Source organism: Cottoperca gobio, chromosome 24 (genome assembly GCF_900634415.1).
Source record: "Cottoperca gobio chromosome 24, fCotGob3.1, whole genome shotgun sequence".
Lineage (NCBI taxonomy): Eukaryota > Metazoa > Chordata > Actinopteri > Perciformes > Bovichtidae > Cottoperca > Cottoperca gobio.
Window position 1 is genome coordinate 5,018,888 of NC_041378.1, and position 21,189 is coordinate 5,040,076.

The 21,189-nt window shown below is 40.1% G+C and overlaps 2 protein-coding genes across 5 annotated transcripts in view; one reads left to right on the plus strand and one right to left on the minus strand.

Moving 5' to 3' along the window:
* The window catches only part of lama2 (laminin, alpha 2), a 146,860-nt gene extending 141,315 nt beyond the window's left edge, over positions 1 to 5,545 (minus strand). For all 4 annotated transcript variants that reach the window (XM_029462753.1, XM_029462752.1, XM_029462751.1 and 1 more), the window contains exon 1: positions 5,421 to 5,545. In XM_029462753.1, the coding sequence (XP_029318613.1) occupies positions 5,421 to 5,487 (67 nt within the window). In that variant the 5' untranslated portion in view covers positions 5,488 to 5,545. The remainder of the gene's footprint in view (positions 1 to 5,420) is intronic.
* Positions 5,546 to 7,098: 1,553 nt separating this feature from the next.
* On the plus strand, positions 7,099 to 17,486 carry LOC115003668 (vesicular inhibitory amino acid transporter-like). The gene is made up of 8 exons (XM_029425558.1): positions 7,099 to 7,202; positions 7,861 to 8,500; positions 13,019 to 13,155; positions 13,641 to 13,761; positions 14,244 to 14,446; positions 15,420 to 15,657; positions 15,941 to 16,103; positions 17,173 to 17,486. The coding sequence occupies exons 1-8, from the start codon at positions 7,099 to 7,101 to the stop codon at positions 17,484 to 17,486; spliced, it is 1,920 nt and encodes a 639-aa protein (XP_029281418.1).
* Positions 17,487 to 21,189: the final 3,703 nt, after the last annotated feature.

Genomic DNA, 21,189 nt, shown 5'->3' on the forward strand with positions numbered 1-21,189 from the left:
CACACCTGTTGGTGTTCATGTGATCTGTGTCTTTGGCACAATGTCATTGATTAATTCTTGGCTGCCTTGAAGCCAATGACAACTTCACAAACACGGTATGACAGTAAGCTACAAACATAAACAAACATGCACATTCGAGTGCTGTAATGAGAGTAATCTATATCAAATCTGCCAGAACAAGAAAAGCTCAAGCAGACACACACACACACACACACGCACACCGACTGCCAGGTTGAGTGTAAAACTCTAAGACGCCTAATAATTAAAAAACCCAGACAGACTTTCATTTCTGCTGCGAAGCCTGATGAATGATGAGCGTTAAATGTTAACTTTTATAAATCAATCAAAAAGGTGTGTCACAGCAAAAACACCACAACTATAGTTCCCTTTCCTTCCTATAATTACACGCTGTCACTTTAAATAGATTATAGACATAAAACAGTGTCCTTGTACTTACACGCTGCCGCCAACAGGCATCACGTTAGTCCAAAGTGGCATAACGATGTTTCCACATACACACATCTGGAGCAGTTTGGCGTTTTTGACAGCAGTTTTTGAGGCCGATATTGATGTGAGTTAAATAATGAATCAGATAATGATACATTGGACCAAGACGCATGAGCTAAGCAGGACATTTTACTAGTTTCTACATTATGTCAAACCTAGTTTTTTCACTTCTCTAGTGCAGTTTCTCAGCCGACATATAAGCAATAAGTAAAATCGGTCAAACATTAGGGTGCAGTGGTGTAATTATATCATTATATTATGTTTTAATGTAATTATGGTCCCTTTTGGAGTAAAATGGATGATAACGCTGAGTGTGCTTTACCTTGTGATTGACAGGTCGGCTGTTTTTTTCCTTAGAACTTAATGCATTAATGCATAACTAAATAAAACTCCAGAAATAACAAATTAACACTGAGTACACGTATTTAAGTACTTTTTATGCTACAGCATTTCGAATGCAGGATTTTAATTGGCATTTCTACCCCCTGGTTTACACCTTTTATTTGGGTAATCCGACCCCACTATTAAAAACGTGTGAATTCGTCTGCATGTTTTAACAAACTACGTATCATTTTGCCATATAACCTTTTATTACAGCAGCAAGCCAATTAGACTAAAGTCTTGTGCATCCTTCCTGCTTCCATCTTATTTTCCATCACATTGATTATATTCACTGAATTTGGGTCCCAGGTTGAGAAAGTCTGAGCGCTGTCCCGCTGGTGTTTTCCATCAAATACATTCAGCTAAGCTAGGATCGGCTGCTTTCACATTAACATAGTCGACTGAGATCTACACATTTTTAGAAACATTATGACATTGGGATGAATTCACCTCATAAAAACGTCTATTTCTGGATTGACAGCACATTCACCGCGATATCTCTGGTGACTTCACATCACATCACATCCAGCCTGGCTGAATCTATTACCATAAACCTTTACACATCTGCTCCGAGGAGACCTTTTATCTACAAATTAAATATCTTTTACAGTTTTAGAACAAATCCTCCCAAAGAGAAACTGTTTTATAGGATCAGGCTGCACCTTTAATTATGCCAAAGTTGGATAAACAACAGGGAAATCAATCCGTTTTCTCACCCTTCCCGAGCTTTCTGCAGGACAGATATATTATGAATAAGTCACATGGATTTAAAATAAAAAATAAATGCTGATTTCTCAGTTGATTTACAATCTTTGTCTGGATTCATTCCACACTGGTGTCTCTGGTGAGTTGACTTCATATCAATCCATGCAAATCAGGCTGGTAACACATTAATACACACATAACTCCAAACAAATCAACTTTCCTGGCAACTTCTCAGAACTTTTCAAATGTTCCCCGGTGACAGCCACACACACATTCTTGATATTTTACTATATGTTATTGATATAGTTGTTTGGTTTGACTCTAGAGTTCAATGCATCACTCTGCCTCTCATCTGATAGAAAGTCCGAGTTCAAAACGTACAAAACATTTTGTATTGTCCAAGTTATGTTGCAGTTTTGTTTGTTTTCTGCAGATTATACCGGACGTTTTTGGCTTCATGATGATGCATTCAGTGGAATATATTATTCAACTTAACATTTCTTCACTGGCATCAAACCAAAATGAAAACCCAGTTTAGGGCTTCAAATAATGGTTATTTTTTACTATCAATTAAAGCTGAATCAGTTATTAAAATGTAAGAATATGGTGAAAAATGTCCCAAGATGACGTCTTTAAATGACTTGTTTTCTCTGACTGACATCAACATGCAAAGATGTTCAATTTACAGTCATATAAAACAGAGAAAAGCAACAAAACCTCACATTTGGAGCCTTTAATAAGGCAATGTTTGTTGCTTTTTGTCTGATAAATGACTTACAGCCACTGACAATGTGATTCCAAATCATTTTTATCACTAAATAATGAAAGTGAAGGTTATTTATTCTGAGTTTAACACTCAAAACTTGATGCCTGAACCAACCGGAGCACAAAACAAAACTCAACGATCATCACATTACATCACATTTTTCAACTGAGCCCTGCCAACTTCAAAAATCAGTGTACAGACAAAACAAGAATACAGAAAAGATCTCATGTAAACTTGCCATAAACTATAGAAAATGTGGTGTTCATGTAGCATCCCACTGTTCACAGTCAGAAGATAATTGAAGGAAATTGGTTTTCAGGGCTGTGAAACAATGATTCAATTATCAAAATTGTCAATTTATTTTCCGTTGTTCAACGAAGCGATAAATCAACTAACTGCTTCAGTATTAACCCAGTTTACCCATCAACTCTGCCATAAAGTCTAATAAGACGCCTACAGGGTCATGAGCAATCCTTTTGCAATGTTGCAGCCGTCTCCTCAAACCAACATAAAACAAAATGTGTTTGAAACTGAGGAACCCGTTTCAAAAGATTTAATTTCCATTTAACTTTTAATTTGTGTATAACTTCCAATCCCTCACTAACTCCCATCTTGTTGCTTCAATCTCATCCTCTCTCTCTCTCTCTACCGGTTTCACCAATCCTTTCTCTAACATTGATGTCTCCTGCAATGCCTGGTAACTCTTGAATGCACCCTCCTCCCTCTCTCCTCTCTATTTCAGCCCTCCTCCTCCTCCTCCTCCTCCTCCTCCTCCTCGTCTCTTTCTGATTATCTCCTGGTGTCTCTCTGAGCTCCGTCGCTGATAGAGAGCATGCCTGGCTGACACGCCTGGTAATGAGGCTCCTAATGCAGATGGCCTCTCCCGCCCTCTTCTACTCACTTTCTCTCTCACACACACTCAGACACACACACACATCTTGATGACAGGAGGTTCAAAGCACTCCTGGGTTAAACAGTAGCTGGAGATGTTCTGAAGAGGATAAATAGAAAAAAGCATGACGAGCACTAAATTTGTCTCATCTTTCAAGCGGCAGCCAGCGAAGTCAAAGCCTCGCTCTAAAGACACACACGTGCAAACAAACCCTACACTCAAACAGCTTCATCTTCAGGTATTGAAAGTGCACCACTTCTACAGCAGCTTTGTAATAAGTGGAACAATTCGACTAATAATAAGAATTTGTATTTTACACGAATATTTTGACTCTTATCGTGCACCTTGCTATATTGATTTTGACCAAGCTGTCAATCCCCGTCTCCGCTGAGGGCTTTGTTTCTAATTTTTCATTGTTGAATATGTCACGGCCCTAACACACAAATAACATAATTCTTTCACAACCTCACAAATACACCAAGTAAAAGAGCAGCGGCTCTTTTTAAAGTGCATTTCATGACTCGGTTTGATCTTTAAAAAAGGGTGGGTGGGTTCACCTAAATGACAAAAAACAAAGAAAATTGTTTTCACACTTGACCCTGGTGGGATCCAGGAATGCAGATTGATGTGGTTTCATTGGGGTTTTGAGAGATTCTGCACGCACAGCAATGCAAACTAAAGGGTGGTGAGAAGTAAATCTATTATACTGTCTGTCGTGACGTTCAAAGTATTAGAGAATACTATATGGTCACCTAGTGGGTGGCTATGTTTACATGCAACTACACACATCCAGCTGATACAAGAGATACAAGAAGGTCAAGGTGACCCGACCAGAGTGGTCTCTGTAAGTGGGACAAAGACTTATAGAGCATATAGAAAATAAGACAAAGTATGAGACAAATAAAAATTACGATTACAATATGAACTGAATTTAGTGTGTGATGATCAAAGCATTGAAAATAATATTTGATCAAATCAACATGTTGTGATTAACCAACCAAATAATTGTGATGAAAGCTTTCTTAGGGGAATACACAGAGGCCGGTCTGTCGGTCAGTTAACAAGAACAGAGATAGAAACTCTACATACTTCACTTTAAAAACTAAATACCAATGACAATCTGAACATCATATCACCTGGGCAAACTGCGTACAATCCCAAACCAATACAGCACACTGTTAAAAGGTTAGTATAGATAACTGAATCCTCTAAATGCATGTCGAAAACTGTAGAATACAAATGAATGAGAGAATGACTAAAGCACTTGAACTATGTGAAAAGTTGAAAACAAGACTCCCTGGGGGGCAGACATAACTAGCCAGACTAAATGGCATGTTCACACTGGGTAATGATAAACTCTGTTGGCTAAGCAGCAACTGTACAAGGGTAATCCAAATGACATATACAAGCTGTTCAAGTACAGTTCAGCTATGTCAAGGTCTGTCACATTGACTTGATTTATGAGTCTAAAAATAAAAACAACTGATGATTCTTCCGCAATGTTCACATTTATCACAGACAGACAACTAACTCCAGCTCAATATCCTCTTAAAAGGACACATTAAAGACATTAAAGAGGGTTTTATGTTCTCAGCAATGCTTTTTGTTTCCCTGGATCAGATATGTTGAAATCACCCACTTACAGTTTACAGCCTACTGATGTTATTCTCCTTAAAACCTACACGTTCAGACATTTCCCCTGACTTTAGACATTGATATCTCCACAGTGGCTGAATGGATTTGTCCCATTCAAAGTGCATTTGAAACGTCCACCTCCATCATTATTATTATTAGTATGAACTGCGAAGATGACCAATCTTTAATTAGGACCATAGGGTTGAACCCTTACAAACATCTAGTCTCTTTTAGTCATGTGTTATATGTTTGTTTTAAATCAGCCTCAACATGGTCTGTGATTGAAGGGTCTTCCACGTGGTTCTTCTGTGAAGCCACACTGATGTGAGGACGTTCAACAAAAAGCCTTTCTTGTGGTCAGGCATGACACTTTGCACTTAGCTAGCTAGGTGTAGCTAGCCGTTGACTGATTAGCTTATTATGGGAAATGAGCCGTGAGCTGATTTGATTGTTGTCGCGCGGTAAACGACTCTCGCCGCGCGGACCTATTGGTGTATTGATCGTCTTATATCTCTCAGTGTCTCGAGGACTCACCTCTCTGCTGGGCATGGCAGCATTGCCATAGCAACGCGGTCAGAAGCACGAGCCGGAGTCGCTTCATTTCGTCCTGTCTTGAAGTTTGATATCGTACCGCGCGCGCTGCAAAGTCAGCGCTGGTGTCCTCTCGCGCAGATCTGTGTTGCGTTTAATGTCAGAGGAAAGTTTCACAGAAAGTTGACCCAAACTCTCTCTCTCTCTCTCTCTCTCTCTCTCTCTCTCTCTCTCTCTCTCTCTCTCTCTCTCTCTCTCTACTCCTCCTCCTCTTTTTCTCCCCTCTCCCCCTCCAGGTTTAAACTTGGGGCAGAGAACAAATGTAAAAGTAAATAGATAGATACTCAATTACTCAAGTAGTTATGTACTGATTTACACACACTTGTTTAGCCTCAACATGTACTTAAAGTATACATTATTAAAGAAATACCCATTGGGCATTAGAACCCCATCAAAGTGTGTATTGCTGAGGCATTAAACATCATCAGCATTTTTATGTTTTAGCTGGTTAATTTTAACTACTCTATAAACTCTAAAACTACTGTGGGTACTTTAATCTGTAGCAATGAATCATATTTTATCACCTGTGCTTGTGTTTTGTATGTACAATAGTATTCTTTAAATTTACTTAACTATAAGCGTCAAATCAACTGAAAATAGGGAGCATATGGGGAGTACTTTTGTTTTTTTGTCCACTAAGTTTGAAAGCAGTCTGGTAGTTAAACTTTTATGTGAAACTGTGTGAAGTGTGATGCAGGAGCTAAAACGCTGAATTCACAAAGGTGTTTAAAGCATACTGTACATCAGCGTGCTGTAGAACTGGAGCAGTTTTGAAAATAAAAGCTTCAGATGCTACAAAGCAAATTAAGTGTTGCATCAGCACAGCTTTGGATACAACGAACAAAGAGCATAGACGGGTAAAGAAAAGAGTTGAAAAGAATTAAATGGAGCACAGAATACTTCAGAAGTGAAGAGTTGGGAAGAAGTTTTGGTCCAGTTGTGTCCAGCGAGTTGCACAACTGTTCTGTGGCTCCTCCTGCTGCCCTGCACAACTCACCACAGTCTGGGGGGAGCACTGAAGCAGTCAGGTATGAAGAGCCACATGTACATACAGAGACATAGGGGAGACAAGGTGAATATTGTTTTACATTTGTGTTGAGAGGGTTTCTTACTAAACTCAGAACGTTGTTCGAAGCTTCCAAAAAAGTAACCAATGAGTACAATAATAATGCAAAGTTTGCTAAATAATGACGTACAGTTGATAATGATCAAAACAGAACAACATAAGTCAGTAGGTTACATTTTTAATCAAAAAGTTTTTAATTTAAAAGTGAATAAAACTAAGTTTTGCCCTCCACTTTATCTGTGTGTGTACTTATCTACTGTGAAGACCATGGTAGCTGTTTACTCCTTCACTGTTGGAAACACCGCTGTATTAAAATGTTACAGCTCACCAACTTGTCAATCACGTCTTACCCTTGTGCATGTGTGTAGTTATACAAGTGTACTTGTGCTATTGTGTGTGTGTAGCTCTGGTGTTTGTACAGTTTCTCTACATGTGTGTGTGGGGGGGTAGAATTTGTGAATGTTTATGTTTATGTGTCCAGTGTCAGTGAAGCTCCCACAGACCGTTAGACCTCCAGAGGCAGGGAGGCTGACTCTGCATACAGCGAGGCTGAAGATGGGTTCTCGTCGCTGGGCTCGGGGCTCTGGGCAGCCCTGGAGCGCTGCTGGGTCTCTGTGGGGCTGGGCAGTGTCGAGGCTACACCTGCACTGGACAGCAAGGTGAGTCACATAAAGGGATATCTTAATAAATACATTAATCTGAAAAGGTGTAATACCATCAACAAAGCCGTTTTGTGTTCATTTCCAATGTTAAACTTTAGTGAGCGTCATGTAGAGTATCTGCTGTGTTCCTTGACATACACATAGGATCTTTGTGTTGTGTGTGTTGTAATAAAATAAATATATACCTGTACTAATATGTGACACTATGCATTTATAAACATAAGTAGAAAAATACATCACTAAAGTGTATCTATTTAGCAGGTTTCTCGATGGGAAGGTGCTTTACGTCAATTTATAAAACAGTTGTTGTTGTTTTTTAATGGTAAAATTGTTCTTATTATATATATATATATATATATATATATATATATATATATATATAAACTCTAGTAGATTTCAATAATTTACCGCAGCATAGAGAGATTTCGAAGGTGATGTGGCTGAAAGTCCCTTCAAATTAAAGCACTTAATTCTCAAACTCGTTATGGCATTTTGAAGGAATAACAATATCATGGAGACTTTCAGTTATCTTTTAATCTATTACTCATAAAAAAAATGGTCTCCCTATTAGAGTAAAATCATGCTGTTTCACTAATGTGGCTGAGGGCACACAAACCATTAACTCAAAATGTAATGAAGTGATTTTGATCAGCAGGTTGTTTCAGGAGGATGAAGAGATGCTGATTCTGACCCGCAGTGATGAGTTGAGCAGAACCTTTGCTGAGGACAACAGACTGCACTCTGACAACATCACAAACAAAAATAATACAAGCTCTGATGACACAAGAGGAAACAGAACATCGACTGAGCAAGATAATCCCAGTATCCCAGGATCCACCGGCACTTTATTGCAGGAAAGTCCAGCTCTTACAGAAACTAGAGCTACTGTAATCTCGACTGGACCCAGAACCATCACCATAACTTCAGCGGTTTCCACAGGAGACTCCTTTTGGTTAAAAAACACCAACATTTATGGCACAGGAAGAAGATCCTCTGAGATGCACGCTGACAACAGCGAGGAGAACCCGAGTTTCAACCAGAACCAGGGTAACAAGACAGGGTCCTACAGGCTGTTTAGAGGGAATGTGCAAAAACAGAGACGTTCTGAGGGCGGAGAGGAAGCAGAGGAAGGTGTGGAGGGGACATCTCAGTTCTGTGCCAGCCTCGAAGAAGAGAGAGCAAGGATGAGTTCGGCTAATCCTGTTCTGAGCCCCAATACCGGCACCGCAGGTCTGAATCCTACTCCCACCATCACCGCTTGGGAGGCTGGCTGGAATGTCACAAATGCTATACAGGTATATATAATACACGTGAATGGTCAGAAATCTTTTCCATACGTAAGAAAAGCAAAAGAAGTTACACTGGAGCCCAGATTTAGTGACTTTCATATTTTAATCTAAAGGATCATTACAATGAATTTTCACATTTTGGTTTATTAACCCCAAATAACACATCATTTAGATTCCTGTGAACCTTTGTTGCTTTTTACACTTATGAATATGTCTCCTACATTCACTCGGGGATGCTTCAATCATTCTTTTTGCTGTTTAATTGGCGAGACACATGACCCCAAATTGCTCCCAATTTGCATAAGTGTAGGGGAAAACATGTCAGTCACCAAAGATGTAAGCTTTTGCTTGTGATGTATGAAGAATGACATGAAACTAATCCATGAAAGTGAATTTAGTCACTTGTACGTGTTAGTCAAAGTTATTTAATCACAGCGTAGCAATCCAGTTGTTAAACGCGCACCTGTTACTATTTTAAAATGTAAAGTTTGAATTTCTGATAACATAGCTCATGTTTATTGCAGCTGCAAATGTGGAATTAATGATTTGATTGGTTAAATGTCAGCATGTTGTTCCTCTTCTTTCTCTCTCAATACATTCAAAAAGCATCAAAGGTATAAGAATACATTAGAATAGAATAAATATGCCAAACTACTACAACTAAAATCTGAACATTAGAGATCATATGGACCCAGTTTAGAGGTGAAACACTGCCCCCTATTTCTTTGGCGCAGCTGGCTCTGAATTACACATTGAACCTTTAACCATGCAGACTATCTACTGCGTTTAACCCGCTCCCATTGTGTTTGATATTACTAAACAATGCTCTGTGATCTCGCAGGCTGTTTGTCACACTCTCTCCAGTCTTTCCATAATCAAATAAAGCGTGAATCAAATCGTTTTTCTTCCTAAAAAAAAAGAGAGAAGCTCCCGGTCACATTGTGTCCTCGTCGCGGTAATGCTAATAGCTTATTATTCAGTAAATGCTGAGCCACATTCAACAGCTGCACTCATGTAAATGTCTTCTTTCACTGAATAACTGCAGTGTAATTGAACAGCGTCACTGGGTCTGTAAAGAACATTAGGGCATTAGGGCATCAATACTGTGCACGCATGCACACACACACACACACACACACACACACATGCAAACATGTTCCTTCAAGGTGAATTAGCATCAAATGTTTTTGCGTCAGGTTTGCTGTGAACACACAGATAATGATTCACCATTAGCTCTGTTGTCAGTATTTAAATACATATAGCAACACGTTATATTTAGTAGATAAACAAGTGTTTTATCTGCTTGATTTATTGATGCTAGTCCATCTATCTGAGAGCCAGGATTTCCTTTTTCATTAGAGACCAAGTTTCTGTGCCAGACAAGAAAGAGCTTGGTCTCTGATGGAAACTAGATTCCATACGACTGATTTAAATTGCCAATTCAAATATATGATTTCTTACTTTTGTAACTTCAATGCTTCCAACTATATTTTAAAACACAGACAGGTTAAGTTCAGGTGACTACCGGATGACGAACGTAGAAGAAAAAGCATATTTATTGAGGGTGATGATTCACTGCATGCTTGAAAGTCTCAGACGGTGATGAATGACCACATAGTAACAATAAAAGACGCAGAATGTATCTCATGTAGAAACATCAGTGGCATAATGGCAGATCCACGTGTTAAGAGGCTAACAGATGTCTTAGTAATAGAAAAAAAGAGCATCAGTTTTTATCTCCTATCAAGGCTAAAAAGAAAATATGTATTTTCCGGTGATTGTTTTTTGATGCCAATATAACTATGATGTGACTGTGTGCCAGCTTAATGAAGTTTTTATGAGAGAGCAAATTTGATGCCAAAAATGCAAAAAAAAAAAACAGCTTCAGCCTTGAGAGGCTCTCGACTTGGGAATATTATGGAACTCAGTTTGATTTCCAACTTGCCTGTTAATGAGGCAGCTCCTCTTTGTGTGTCTTCATGGCAGATAAGAGACGTGGAGCTTGTGTTTCTGACACTAAGAAAACAAACTGCTCTCAGTTTAACTGCCTATGATTGTCTGCTTTTGAGGGACACTTTACCTTGAACTGGCTGGGAGAATCAAGATCCGCTGTAAACACAAGCCGTGGGGAAATTAAGAATGTCCCAATTTTGTTTTGAGAAAAAATTGCTGTCAAATGTTATTTGGTTTATCATGATGCCAAATACATCCCAAGACCCACACAAAGGATTGAGGCTGAATAAATGCTGCAGCATCATTATTATTATTATTAGCATCATCTTAATTATCATCATTATCATCGCCACTATGATAAGAAAAGCTTTCATTATAAATTTCCAGAGCAAAGATTGTTCAGATTGTTTGATTTAATGCTTAATACTAGTACGGAGATGTGCCGTTTGAAGGACTTTGGCATTTAGATTAGAAAAATCCAGTTGCATTATGGGAAATGTAGGATTCACGTTTTTATAAGAGCTTGACTCAAACTAGGTGCTAAAAGTGGAATATCTAAACTCTGCTTGGCTTTTTACCACACTTAAAATATATATGTCCCTTGTGAGTCACACAACTATATGAAAGTGCTTTACTAAATTGCTGGAATAACCCTTTAATTAATAATTTACTTGCTTTAAATTGCAAGCAACACTGTGAAATGATTATTACACTAAAATAACCAGAATAAAAGACTGAGAGAGTACAACATGTGTCATTGTTTTGAATAAAAAAGACACTTCCTGTTATTTAAATGTCAAACCTGTCTGCTTGTGGTTACACCTGCACCACCTGATCCCCTCAGGGTGGGGAAAGACATTTCTTCATGTGCACAGAGCATGTGTTTGCATAAAATATCCTGCATGACCATAAGAGAATAAGGAAATGAAGTCCAGACAGGAGCAGTGAAAGTGTAATAATGTTCATTTATTTCAGCATGTGTCGCTAAGATACCACTTCTGCTCGGCGGCTGTTGAGTATGTAAAAGATATTAAAGAAGAAGAGAAGGTAAAACAAGATATATTGGATGTTGAATTATGGCAGGATGAAGCAGAAACACCTTCCTCAGAGCCAATCAGGGACTTCTTTCCGTGCTTATTGTACCTGTTTGTGATTGGGAGCTGCTTCAAGTAGCTGGCAATAACAGAGAGAGAGAGCGAGAGAGAGAGAGAGAGACAGAGAGAGAGAGAGAGAGAGAGAGAGAGAGAGAGAGAGAGAGAGAGCGACAGAGAGAGAGAGAGAGGGAGATAGAGAGAGAGCGACAGAGAGAGAGCGAGAGAGAGAGAGAGAGAGAGAGAGAGAGAGAGAGAGAGAGAGAGAGAGGAGATGAAATCAGATACTTGAGCGTCAAACTGCTTTCATCACCAGCAGATCCATTTGAACATCAAAGCTCTATCAGCATATGCCTAACAGACACCAGTTACAAAATTGCAACTTGAAAGAGAGAGAATGTGTGCTTGTCTGTCTATGCATGTGTGTGTGTGTGTGTGTGTGTGTGTGTGTGTGTGTGTGTGTGTGTGTGTGTGTGTGTGTGTGTGTGTGTGTGTGTGTATGATGTGCCTCCATAACTTTCTCAGTGAGTCTGTGTATTTCCATGTTCCAACATTCAAAACGCAGCAGCTCCATCAAAGTAGCTCGTTGTCTCCTCTGATCTCCCCTCGTCCTCGTCCTCTTCCTTCTTCCTCACTCTATTCTGTTTCCTTCTCTCCTCTCCCCTCCATTCCCTCTCCTCCTCTCTCCTCTCTCTGGCAGTCACTTCCCTCGGCGAAGGGGCCAAAGCTCGACTCTCCTCTTCCCTTCTGCTCCTGCTGGTCTCCTGCATCCTCAAACTCTCCAGGCATCACGCCAAAACTGTCCTCTCCTCCTCCTCATCCTCCAACCGTGAACAGCTCTCCCGTCTCTCTCTTCTCTTCATTTCCTCTTCAAATGTTTTCCTAATTCTTTCCTTTCCTCTTGTTTTTGCAACAAAGCTTTAAAATTAACCCAATTTTAATGATTTAATGATGATTTATTGTGGAAAGTTGAAAGGAGCATCTTGCAGTAGGTTGAGAATGATTGATTTAGAGGCCTTCTATGTAATATATTATGTGTACATCAAGTTTATAGCAGGGATATTTTAGTTTTTCAAACTTTTGGGACATATGTGTCACTGTGACATATGTAAATTTAAAAAAACAACTAAAAATTAAAAAGTTGCAGGCCAACTTTCACACTGTTGATGCGAGGAGCAGCCATCTCTGATTGGGAGGTCAGGCTGAGGTTCTCCTGACTTCCCGACTTCAGGGGGCGTTCCAGTTGAAATGTCCGTCTGGGAACTTGGAAATTCGAGCTTCCATGTACAAATGGAACGCACCATGAGTCTGTGTGTGTGTCATCATGCCGTGAAGGGTCAGTGTCTTCATCATTCATCTACCAAAGCGGCCCATGAGAGGGGCTTTTGAGGCCCCTTTTTAAATGGGGTCCAGGTCTCATGTCTTCCTCACAAACCTTCTCATCTGTGTTCTTTCTTTCCGTGTCTCTCTTCTCCCTCAGGGTATCTTCGTGTTGGGTTTACCCTTCGCTCTGGTGCGGTCGGGTTATGTGGGTCTTGTTCTGCTGATTCTGTCAGCCTGGGTCTGCAACCACACAGGGAGGATCCTGGTGGCCTGTCTGTATGAGGAGGACCAAAGGTGCGTCTATTATATTATATTCATTTGCTCACAGTTCGGTAACTGTAGCGTCACTCCAGTTGGATTTCTATTTCACTGTAGCAGATGTGCTAAGCAACTTGTTGTGTCATTGCTGTAGCACTTCTGGACTCAGTGGGTGTTTTCTTTTGTTGGCTAAGTTTGACTTTGCACAGATTGTGCTCACGTCTCTGTGTTTTCAGTCATGGCTACTATCATGACTGTCAACAGACTCCTTCATAAATGTGTTTCTCTTCCTTCAGACTCCTCGGGGGAATTTAACCTCAGCTTTAGAGAGTTCTTCGAGTCCAAATACAAAAACATGTTGTTCTGTTCATTCAGCAGTGATGAGCTTAAGACTTCCACAGCTAAAAGAAATGTGTCAAATTCAGATTAGTTCAATTGACTTAGATTTTGTACACATATTGAACTTTACTTTTTGTCAAATATGTATTTAAAACATGGTCAAAGGTGTTTGTATCTTTCAGTGGAGGCTCGGTGTCGAAGGTCCGAGTCCGACACAGCTACCAGGACGTAGTGGAGGTATGCTGCGAAGGACTGTGGCCCAACTGGCCTGGATTGGGGGGGTGGATGGTTAATGTAGCTCAGGTAACACACACATGCATATAAAGCAACACACACATTATTCTGTATGGATGCACATGTCTATAAACTTAATAAACCCCACTATAAACCATTTATACATTACTTTTAGCAAACTATTTCATAATGTTATCATTACTTTTGAGTTTTCCACCATTTATTAATTTTTAGTAACTATTTCAATCATCTATCTATTACATTGACCTAACTATTGCAAGTGTTTATCCAATACCTTTAGCTTAATGTTTAGACTTTAGGTAAGTACTTCAGGTATTACAGTTGACTCAGTTTATGGATATATATATATTATTGTCAAATTAGTTGAGACAAATCTTTCCAAGTGCCGCCGCCAGCAGAAGGACCCCCTGGGGTGCACGTATGACTGATGATGTACACTTATATTATAGATACAGTTGAAAAGAAAATCACTTTGTTTCCCACAATAACTACATGAAGTAAACATCTCCCCGTTTCCTTTTGTCCTGCAGGTCATTGAGCTGCTGATGACGTGCACCCTGTATCTGGTCGTCTCCACCAGCCTGTTGTCTGACAGTGTTTCAGCGATGGCCTTTCCTCGATCAGCGTGTTCTCTGGTGTCTCTGGTGTTCCTGCTGCCCTGCCTGCTGCTGACTGATCTCAGACTGGTCTCCACCCTCAGCCTGCTCTGCTCCCTGGCTCACATACTGATCAGGTGATTGAAAGGACGTAGGTTTACTCTGACAGAGCAGCATGTCAGCTGACACACGCACCAATCATATTGGATCAAGACAACGAGGCGGTCTTTATAATCTGCTCTCATTCACACTCCTTTTGATAATCCTTTTGCTGGTCATGTGGTCTGCACCCACCTGCTACACACTGCTGTTACTGCTTGTTTGATTTATTTCTCATGCCAGGTGTCTTGGGAAACGGAGCTGGGTCTTGACGTTCTCCGGCTCCCGGATCCATCTGATATCTCAATCCTTTGGCTATTAAGTCATGTGCAAATACACATTTCTTCTCAGTTTATTCCCTGACATTTTAAGGTTCAAGCAGGGACAAAAGTGTTTTATCTTGACCTTTATCTAATTTTGCCGAATCTCTTGCTGCTGCTTGGATTAACTGGGTATCACCTTTTGGAGCAGAGATTAAATCATTTAAAAGAAGTAACCATCGGTTGAATACACATAATGGTAAATGGTAAACACACAATATTTAACTAGATTATGTCAAATAAAAATGTATATATTTATATTTTTCTCATGTTATTTATTTATTTTCAATTTATGGATGTATCATGATGAATAATAGACAATTATAATAATTAATTAATGACAAATTAAGCATTATGTATCATATTTTATTCAAAAAACGTAAAATTGCTGTCATCTGAAAACCACATATCTCCAAAACGATGACCTTTTAGCTAAAAATGCAACATTTTAAAACCACCAAAATTGGAGATACCTGTTTTTTGGGTGTTTTAATTACGTAATGTGATTACAATTCATGTATTTTATTTCCAACAATTTATTTATGAATCTCTTCGTTTTTCTTTGGCAAGATGTATTCTTTCATTGATTGCACTTGATGGCAAACTATTGATGAATTATCAATACATTCATTTTAGATTCTTTATTAATGGAGCATTATCTTTTCTCTTTTTGTCTCTGACCCTCTGTCAGCCTGTTGGTCATGCTGTACTGTCTGAGTCGAGCCAGCAGCTGGTCCTGGTCCACTCTGTCTCTGTCCGTGGACCCCGAGGACTTCCTCGTCTCTGTGGGCGTCATCATCTTCTCCTACACCTCACAGATCTTCCTCCCTCCTCTAGAGGGCAGTATGGAGGACAGAGGGCAGTTTAACGCCATGCTGGGGTGGACTCATGGCGCTGCGTGCATCATGAAAACTCTGTTTTCTTTACTGGTTTGTGTCACACATGTTCCTGCAGATTCATTGCCATCATTGAGTTTGTGATGCCTCTGATGAGCCTGAAAGAAACATGACATTTAGTTCTGTGCACAGCTAAATAAATGTAGTGACAGTTTTATTTTATAATTTGTTACCCAAAAAACGTTGAGACAGAAATAAAATCTATGTTTGGCTCGAGATCTGGCTGACAACAGCGGATCTAATTAAATGATGGAAGAAGAGACAGACAAATGGAGTGATTGACTGATTGCATTGATTGTTTTCCATCCTCCATTAGGCTGTGTTGACCTGGGGGCAAGAGACCAGTGAGGTCATCACAGACAACCTGCCCACTGACCTTCGACCTCTCGTCAACCTGTGCCTGCTGGCTAAAGCCCTGCTGTCCTACCCTCTGCCGTTCTACTCTGCTGCTGGAATACTACAAACCTGTCTGCTTGGAGGTAAACATGAAAAACCTCGCCCCAAAGTCTTGTCCCCATACATGAAGTAAGAGCTCCTTCAGGCCATCTATTTAAAAAACAAAACAAATGTGTGGTAGTTTGTACCCATGAAATAGATCTACAGTTTGTATGTTACAATGGCTGATATGTAGATAACACGTGTCCTCATGGAAGCTGTCGTTTCCTTTCTATATTCTTAAATACTCTGTGGAGCAGCAGAAGCCAGAAAATATAGAAAGCCGGCCTGAGGCTGGAGGATTCCTGGATGGCAAATGAAAACAGTGTTGAACAAAGTGAATCAGTGACATTTATACTCTCTCATACTGCCCGGTTTGCCTTGAGCATAACATTTAATTGCTCCTGATGTCATCAGTGGTAAACTGTGGTTAGACTGTTGCAGGTGGGAATCTCTGCAGGTTTTGTAGTGTGAAGAAAGGTTGTGATGGAACAGAGCACGAGAGCCCAGTTGAATATCTATTAAAGGTTTGTTTAGCCCACAGATCACCACCTATGTTAACTGCTGGCATCCACCCTCAAGCCCCCATAGCTACCACAATGATGGTACATATGAAATACGTAGACTACACTAACGTAACTAACACATATTACAAGAGGATGTTAGTGTAGCTTAGTCACGACAAAACAATGTTCTTATAATCACTTGTTAATTAGTCAAAGGCTGACGTGATCCACATAAAATCTAGTCCAATAAAATATGCTAAACATATTAAATTAAACCTTAAAATGATGACCTATAACTCAGAAAACAAGCAAACATCACATGTCATGTATTTCCATTTGAGAGCTGAGTGATGAGGGAAACTTTGTTAATGTGTTTGCTGTCAACACATTTATCAACATGGCTGAACTTTTCATAGTTATCGACTGTCAACAGTCATGAAGTCATCATCACATTACGACACTTTACTTTTTCCCTAAGCAATGTATTTATATGATGAATATTTTCACTGGACAAATGCAGAATAGAGCGACCAATAAACTAAAGTTGCTTGCAGGTTAAACTCAAACTGCTAACAAAAGCAACTTCTCTGCTTCGATCTTTCCACAGATGTCTCATCGTACTCCACACATGGAGGTCGGGGTGTGTCTCGTCCGGCCCTGTTGGTCCGTGCCGCATTGCTGATGACATCATACCTACTGGCCCTGCTAGTGCCCAGGTTCTCCCTGTTGATGGGTTTGACAGGCAGTGTGACCGGAGCGGCCATGACACTCATACTGCCGTGCCTGTTTCACCTCAGACTGCAGTGGGGCCGCCTCACTGTGCGGGACCGGCTGATAGATGTGTGTATACTGAGTCTGGGGGTCATCTGTAGTGTGTCTGGTATGATTTGTTCAGTGAAAAGATTGGTCGGAGGACTGTAGGATGATGGATGATGGATGATGGATGATGGATGATGGATGATGGATGATGGATGATGGATGATGGATGATGGATGATGGATGATGGATGATGGACGATGGGTGGATGGATGGATGGAGCGATGGATGGGATGGGTGGATGGATGGATGGAGCAATGGATGATTGATGGATGGATGGATGATGGACAATGGATTGATGGGTGGATGGATGGACGATGGGTGGATGGATGGACGATGGGTGGATGGATGGAGGGCTGGATGGATGGACGATCGGTGGATAGATGGACGGTGGGTGGATGGATGGACGGATGATTGATTGATGGATGGATGGATGGGTGGATGGATGGATGGATGGATGATGGGTGGATGGATGGCTGGATGGATGATGGGTGGATGGATGGACTATGGATGGATGGACGATGGGTGGATGGATGGACGATGGATGATGGATGGGTGGATGATGGGTGGATGGATGGACGATGGATGATGGATGGGTGGATGATGGATGGATAGATGGACGATGGATGGATGGACAATGGGTGGGTGGATGGATGGACGATGGGTGGGTGGATGGATGGACGATGGATGATGGATGGGTGGATGAAGGATGGATGGACGATGGATGGATGGACGATTGGTGGATGGATGGACGGTGGGTGGATGGATGGACGAATGATTGATTGATGGATGGATGGATGGATGGGTGGATGGATGGACAATGGCTGGATGGATGATGGGTGGATGGATGATGGATGGGTGGATGATGGATGGATCGATAGACGATGGCTGGATGGATGATGGATGGGTGGATGATGGATGGATGGACGATGGTTGGATGGACGATGGGTGGGCAGATGGACAGATGATTGATTGATGGATGAATGGATGGGTGGATGAATGGATGATGGATGGGTGAATGGATGGGTGGAATAGATGGATGCTGGGTGGATGGAAAGGTAGATGCGGTCAAGCAGGTCATTTTTGTAGAAAAGGACAGTTGCAAACTCTCCTTTGTAATAATTTCTGTATTAGAAAACTGTATCAGTGCATGATTAGTCCTTAAAGCAGCATTGATCAATCATTGGTTCAATTGACTAAGTGTAATGTCAAAGTGGTCAAAAGTGACAAATTCATTGAAAGTTATCACCAACTCTACTGATAATTTCAATATCTTTCAGCTCATAGTTTTGGTTTTCTGGTCCAAAGCTTTACTGTTTTGGTTCATTCTCGCTCTTATCAGTGTCACTTTCAGCCAACGCAGGCAGGCAGCTGTTCTCAGCGAAAAGGCTTTAATTATCCAGAGTACACTATGTCCAGCACCAAACAGCAGACAGACAAAGTAAGCAAAGCAAAGTGAAGCCTGTTAAAGAGCGGATCATGTATGTTTCTGCTGACTCCAAATGCCCCCAAAAAATCAGTTATTGCAGGTTTAAACATTCTTATACTTACAAATTCTACAACAATCTAAAAAGGCCTGTTAACGATCTTAAAATTCTGCTTTTCTGAACGTTTTAAATGTAGATATGAGTAGAGTAGGCTATGGAGTATTGGATTTGTTTATGCTTTGACTGTTGATGAGAACATCCTGCCATTAAATTAATAATTAGATTTAGGTTACGAGACAAACTGCTTGACTGGTCAGGGAAAACGGCAGAAAAAGTAATTACACCTTTTTGTAATGAAGCATATTCTATAGCAATATCCTAATCCTAAAGTTATCACGGTGAAATGTTAAAACATGAATAGAAAATAGAATAGAAATAGAAATGTTTCCTTAAACTTCTTACAGATTCATTTGTCACCAGCTGGGATGTTTGTGGCATTGTATTAACCCAAACCAACACTTTCAAATCTGTCTTGTTTGTGAGAAGTAAATATATTTCTTGTTTGTATGATTGAATTGGACAGCAAAAGAAGATTGTTGTTAACACAATGTCCCAGGTTTTTGTAGGGCGTGGTGTTCGGTTACATAATTTATGCTGTAATTTCAAATTAAACCATGAAAAGTGCTACATTTGTTCCAGCCTATTGTGTTGCTGTAATAAGACAATAACATAATTATGGCAATTAGTGGAAAAGGCTGACCTGCAATACAATTAACTCTATTTTTGAAGTTTTAATGAAAGCCAGCGTAAGTTCAATCAGGAAGACGACCTTTATGCTTCCTCCTCTCCCTCACTCCTCCACCTGCTTCACCAGCTCATTATGGGCGTCCACTCTTTTAGTTAACCAACTAGAGGATCTCCAACAGCCAATCATGCTGCTGCTGTCACACTTTCAATCTGTTCTCCTCACGGCTTCACCTCCCCCCTGAAATATATGACATCACGATGAGGTCTAATCGCCAAAGACTATTCACATGTCTCATCGCGTGCACATGTCGATAAATTCTTCTTCACTGAGAAATTAGTCTCTCCCGATTAAGATGTCTACATGAATGTTTTTGATGTGCACAATTATTGTAAAAATGCCGTCGTCTGTGATATAAATGTGTAAAAACGTTATCTTTGTTGTGATAACGGTTTAATTAGCCTTCTGGGGGAATAAATATTAAAAACCATAACTTATCTTCTTCTCCTTTGTGCTGCAGAAGATTAAGTGATGTTTGTTTTATCTCATGTCTGAACTTGCAATTAATAAAATATGTGTGGAGATCTGTGTGTGCGTGTCTTTGTGCGTGTGTGTGTGTTTTAAACTTGGCATGTGGGAGTCATTTTGGCTTGGGTCGGCTTTTGTTTATGTGCTTCCAACGCACTGTGGAAGTGGTTTGATGCAAACTGTGAAAGAAAAGAAAAGAAAAGAAAAGAAGAATGGTTTCATTTTTCATACTGTTAAAAATATCTACTGGTAAAGTGAAAAGTGAGAGGAAAGAAAAATGAGCAGGAGAAAGATAAGACTGAGAGAACTGAATCACAGTTGAATTTAAGAAGGTCAACAGAAAGAGAAAGTTACTGAGGAGAAATTAAAGTTTTCTGTTTTTCCTGTTGGGGTTTGATGTGGCTATAGATTAACACTTCCTACTAGACGCTGTTCACACAGACACACACACATGCAGACACACTCGCACAATGTTGCCACACTAAAACAATAGGGGTGATTTCGTTTCTGTGCAGAAAACAGTCTCTGAAGGCAATGTGGATTTACATTGTTAATATCTGTTGCTCAATAAAGTTGTGTTTGATTGCAAAGGAGAACAAGAGGTAGAATGTCAAAGAGAGGGGAGTGTGTGTGTGTGTGTGTGTGTGTGTGTGTGTGTGTGTGTGTGTGTGTGTGTGTGTGTGTATGTGTGTGTGTGTGTGTGCGCTGCATGTTGGGAGACAAAAATCCAGTTTCAAGACAATGCATAGGTGAAAACCTGTTGTTGGTGGTTTTGCGTGTGTGTGTGTTGAAAGTCAGTGAACACAACATGAAACAACAAGAAAAAAAAGTAATTATAATACTGACGTATACATTATAAGGTGCTATTTGTTTAATGTTAGCATCAATAAATCAATTAGCGTACACATTTTGAGTTGTAGGTGTAATGATAGTAAATAAACACCACCTACCAGTTTGTACCTGTTTCTACCATACCAAATATATATAAAATATAACCAGAACATGATATCAGATAAACAAGTCATGTGTGCTTAATATTAATACGGGGTGTCTGTCTCTCCACATGTCACTCCACACGTCTTTCCTTCTTCCTGCTTTTCCAATTTTT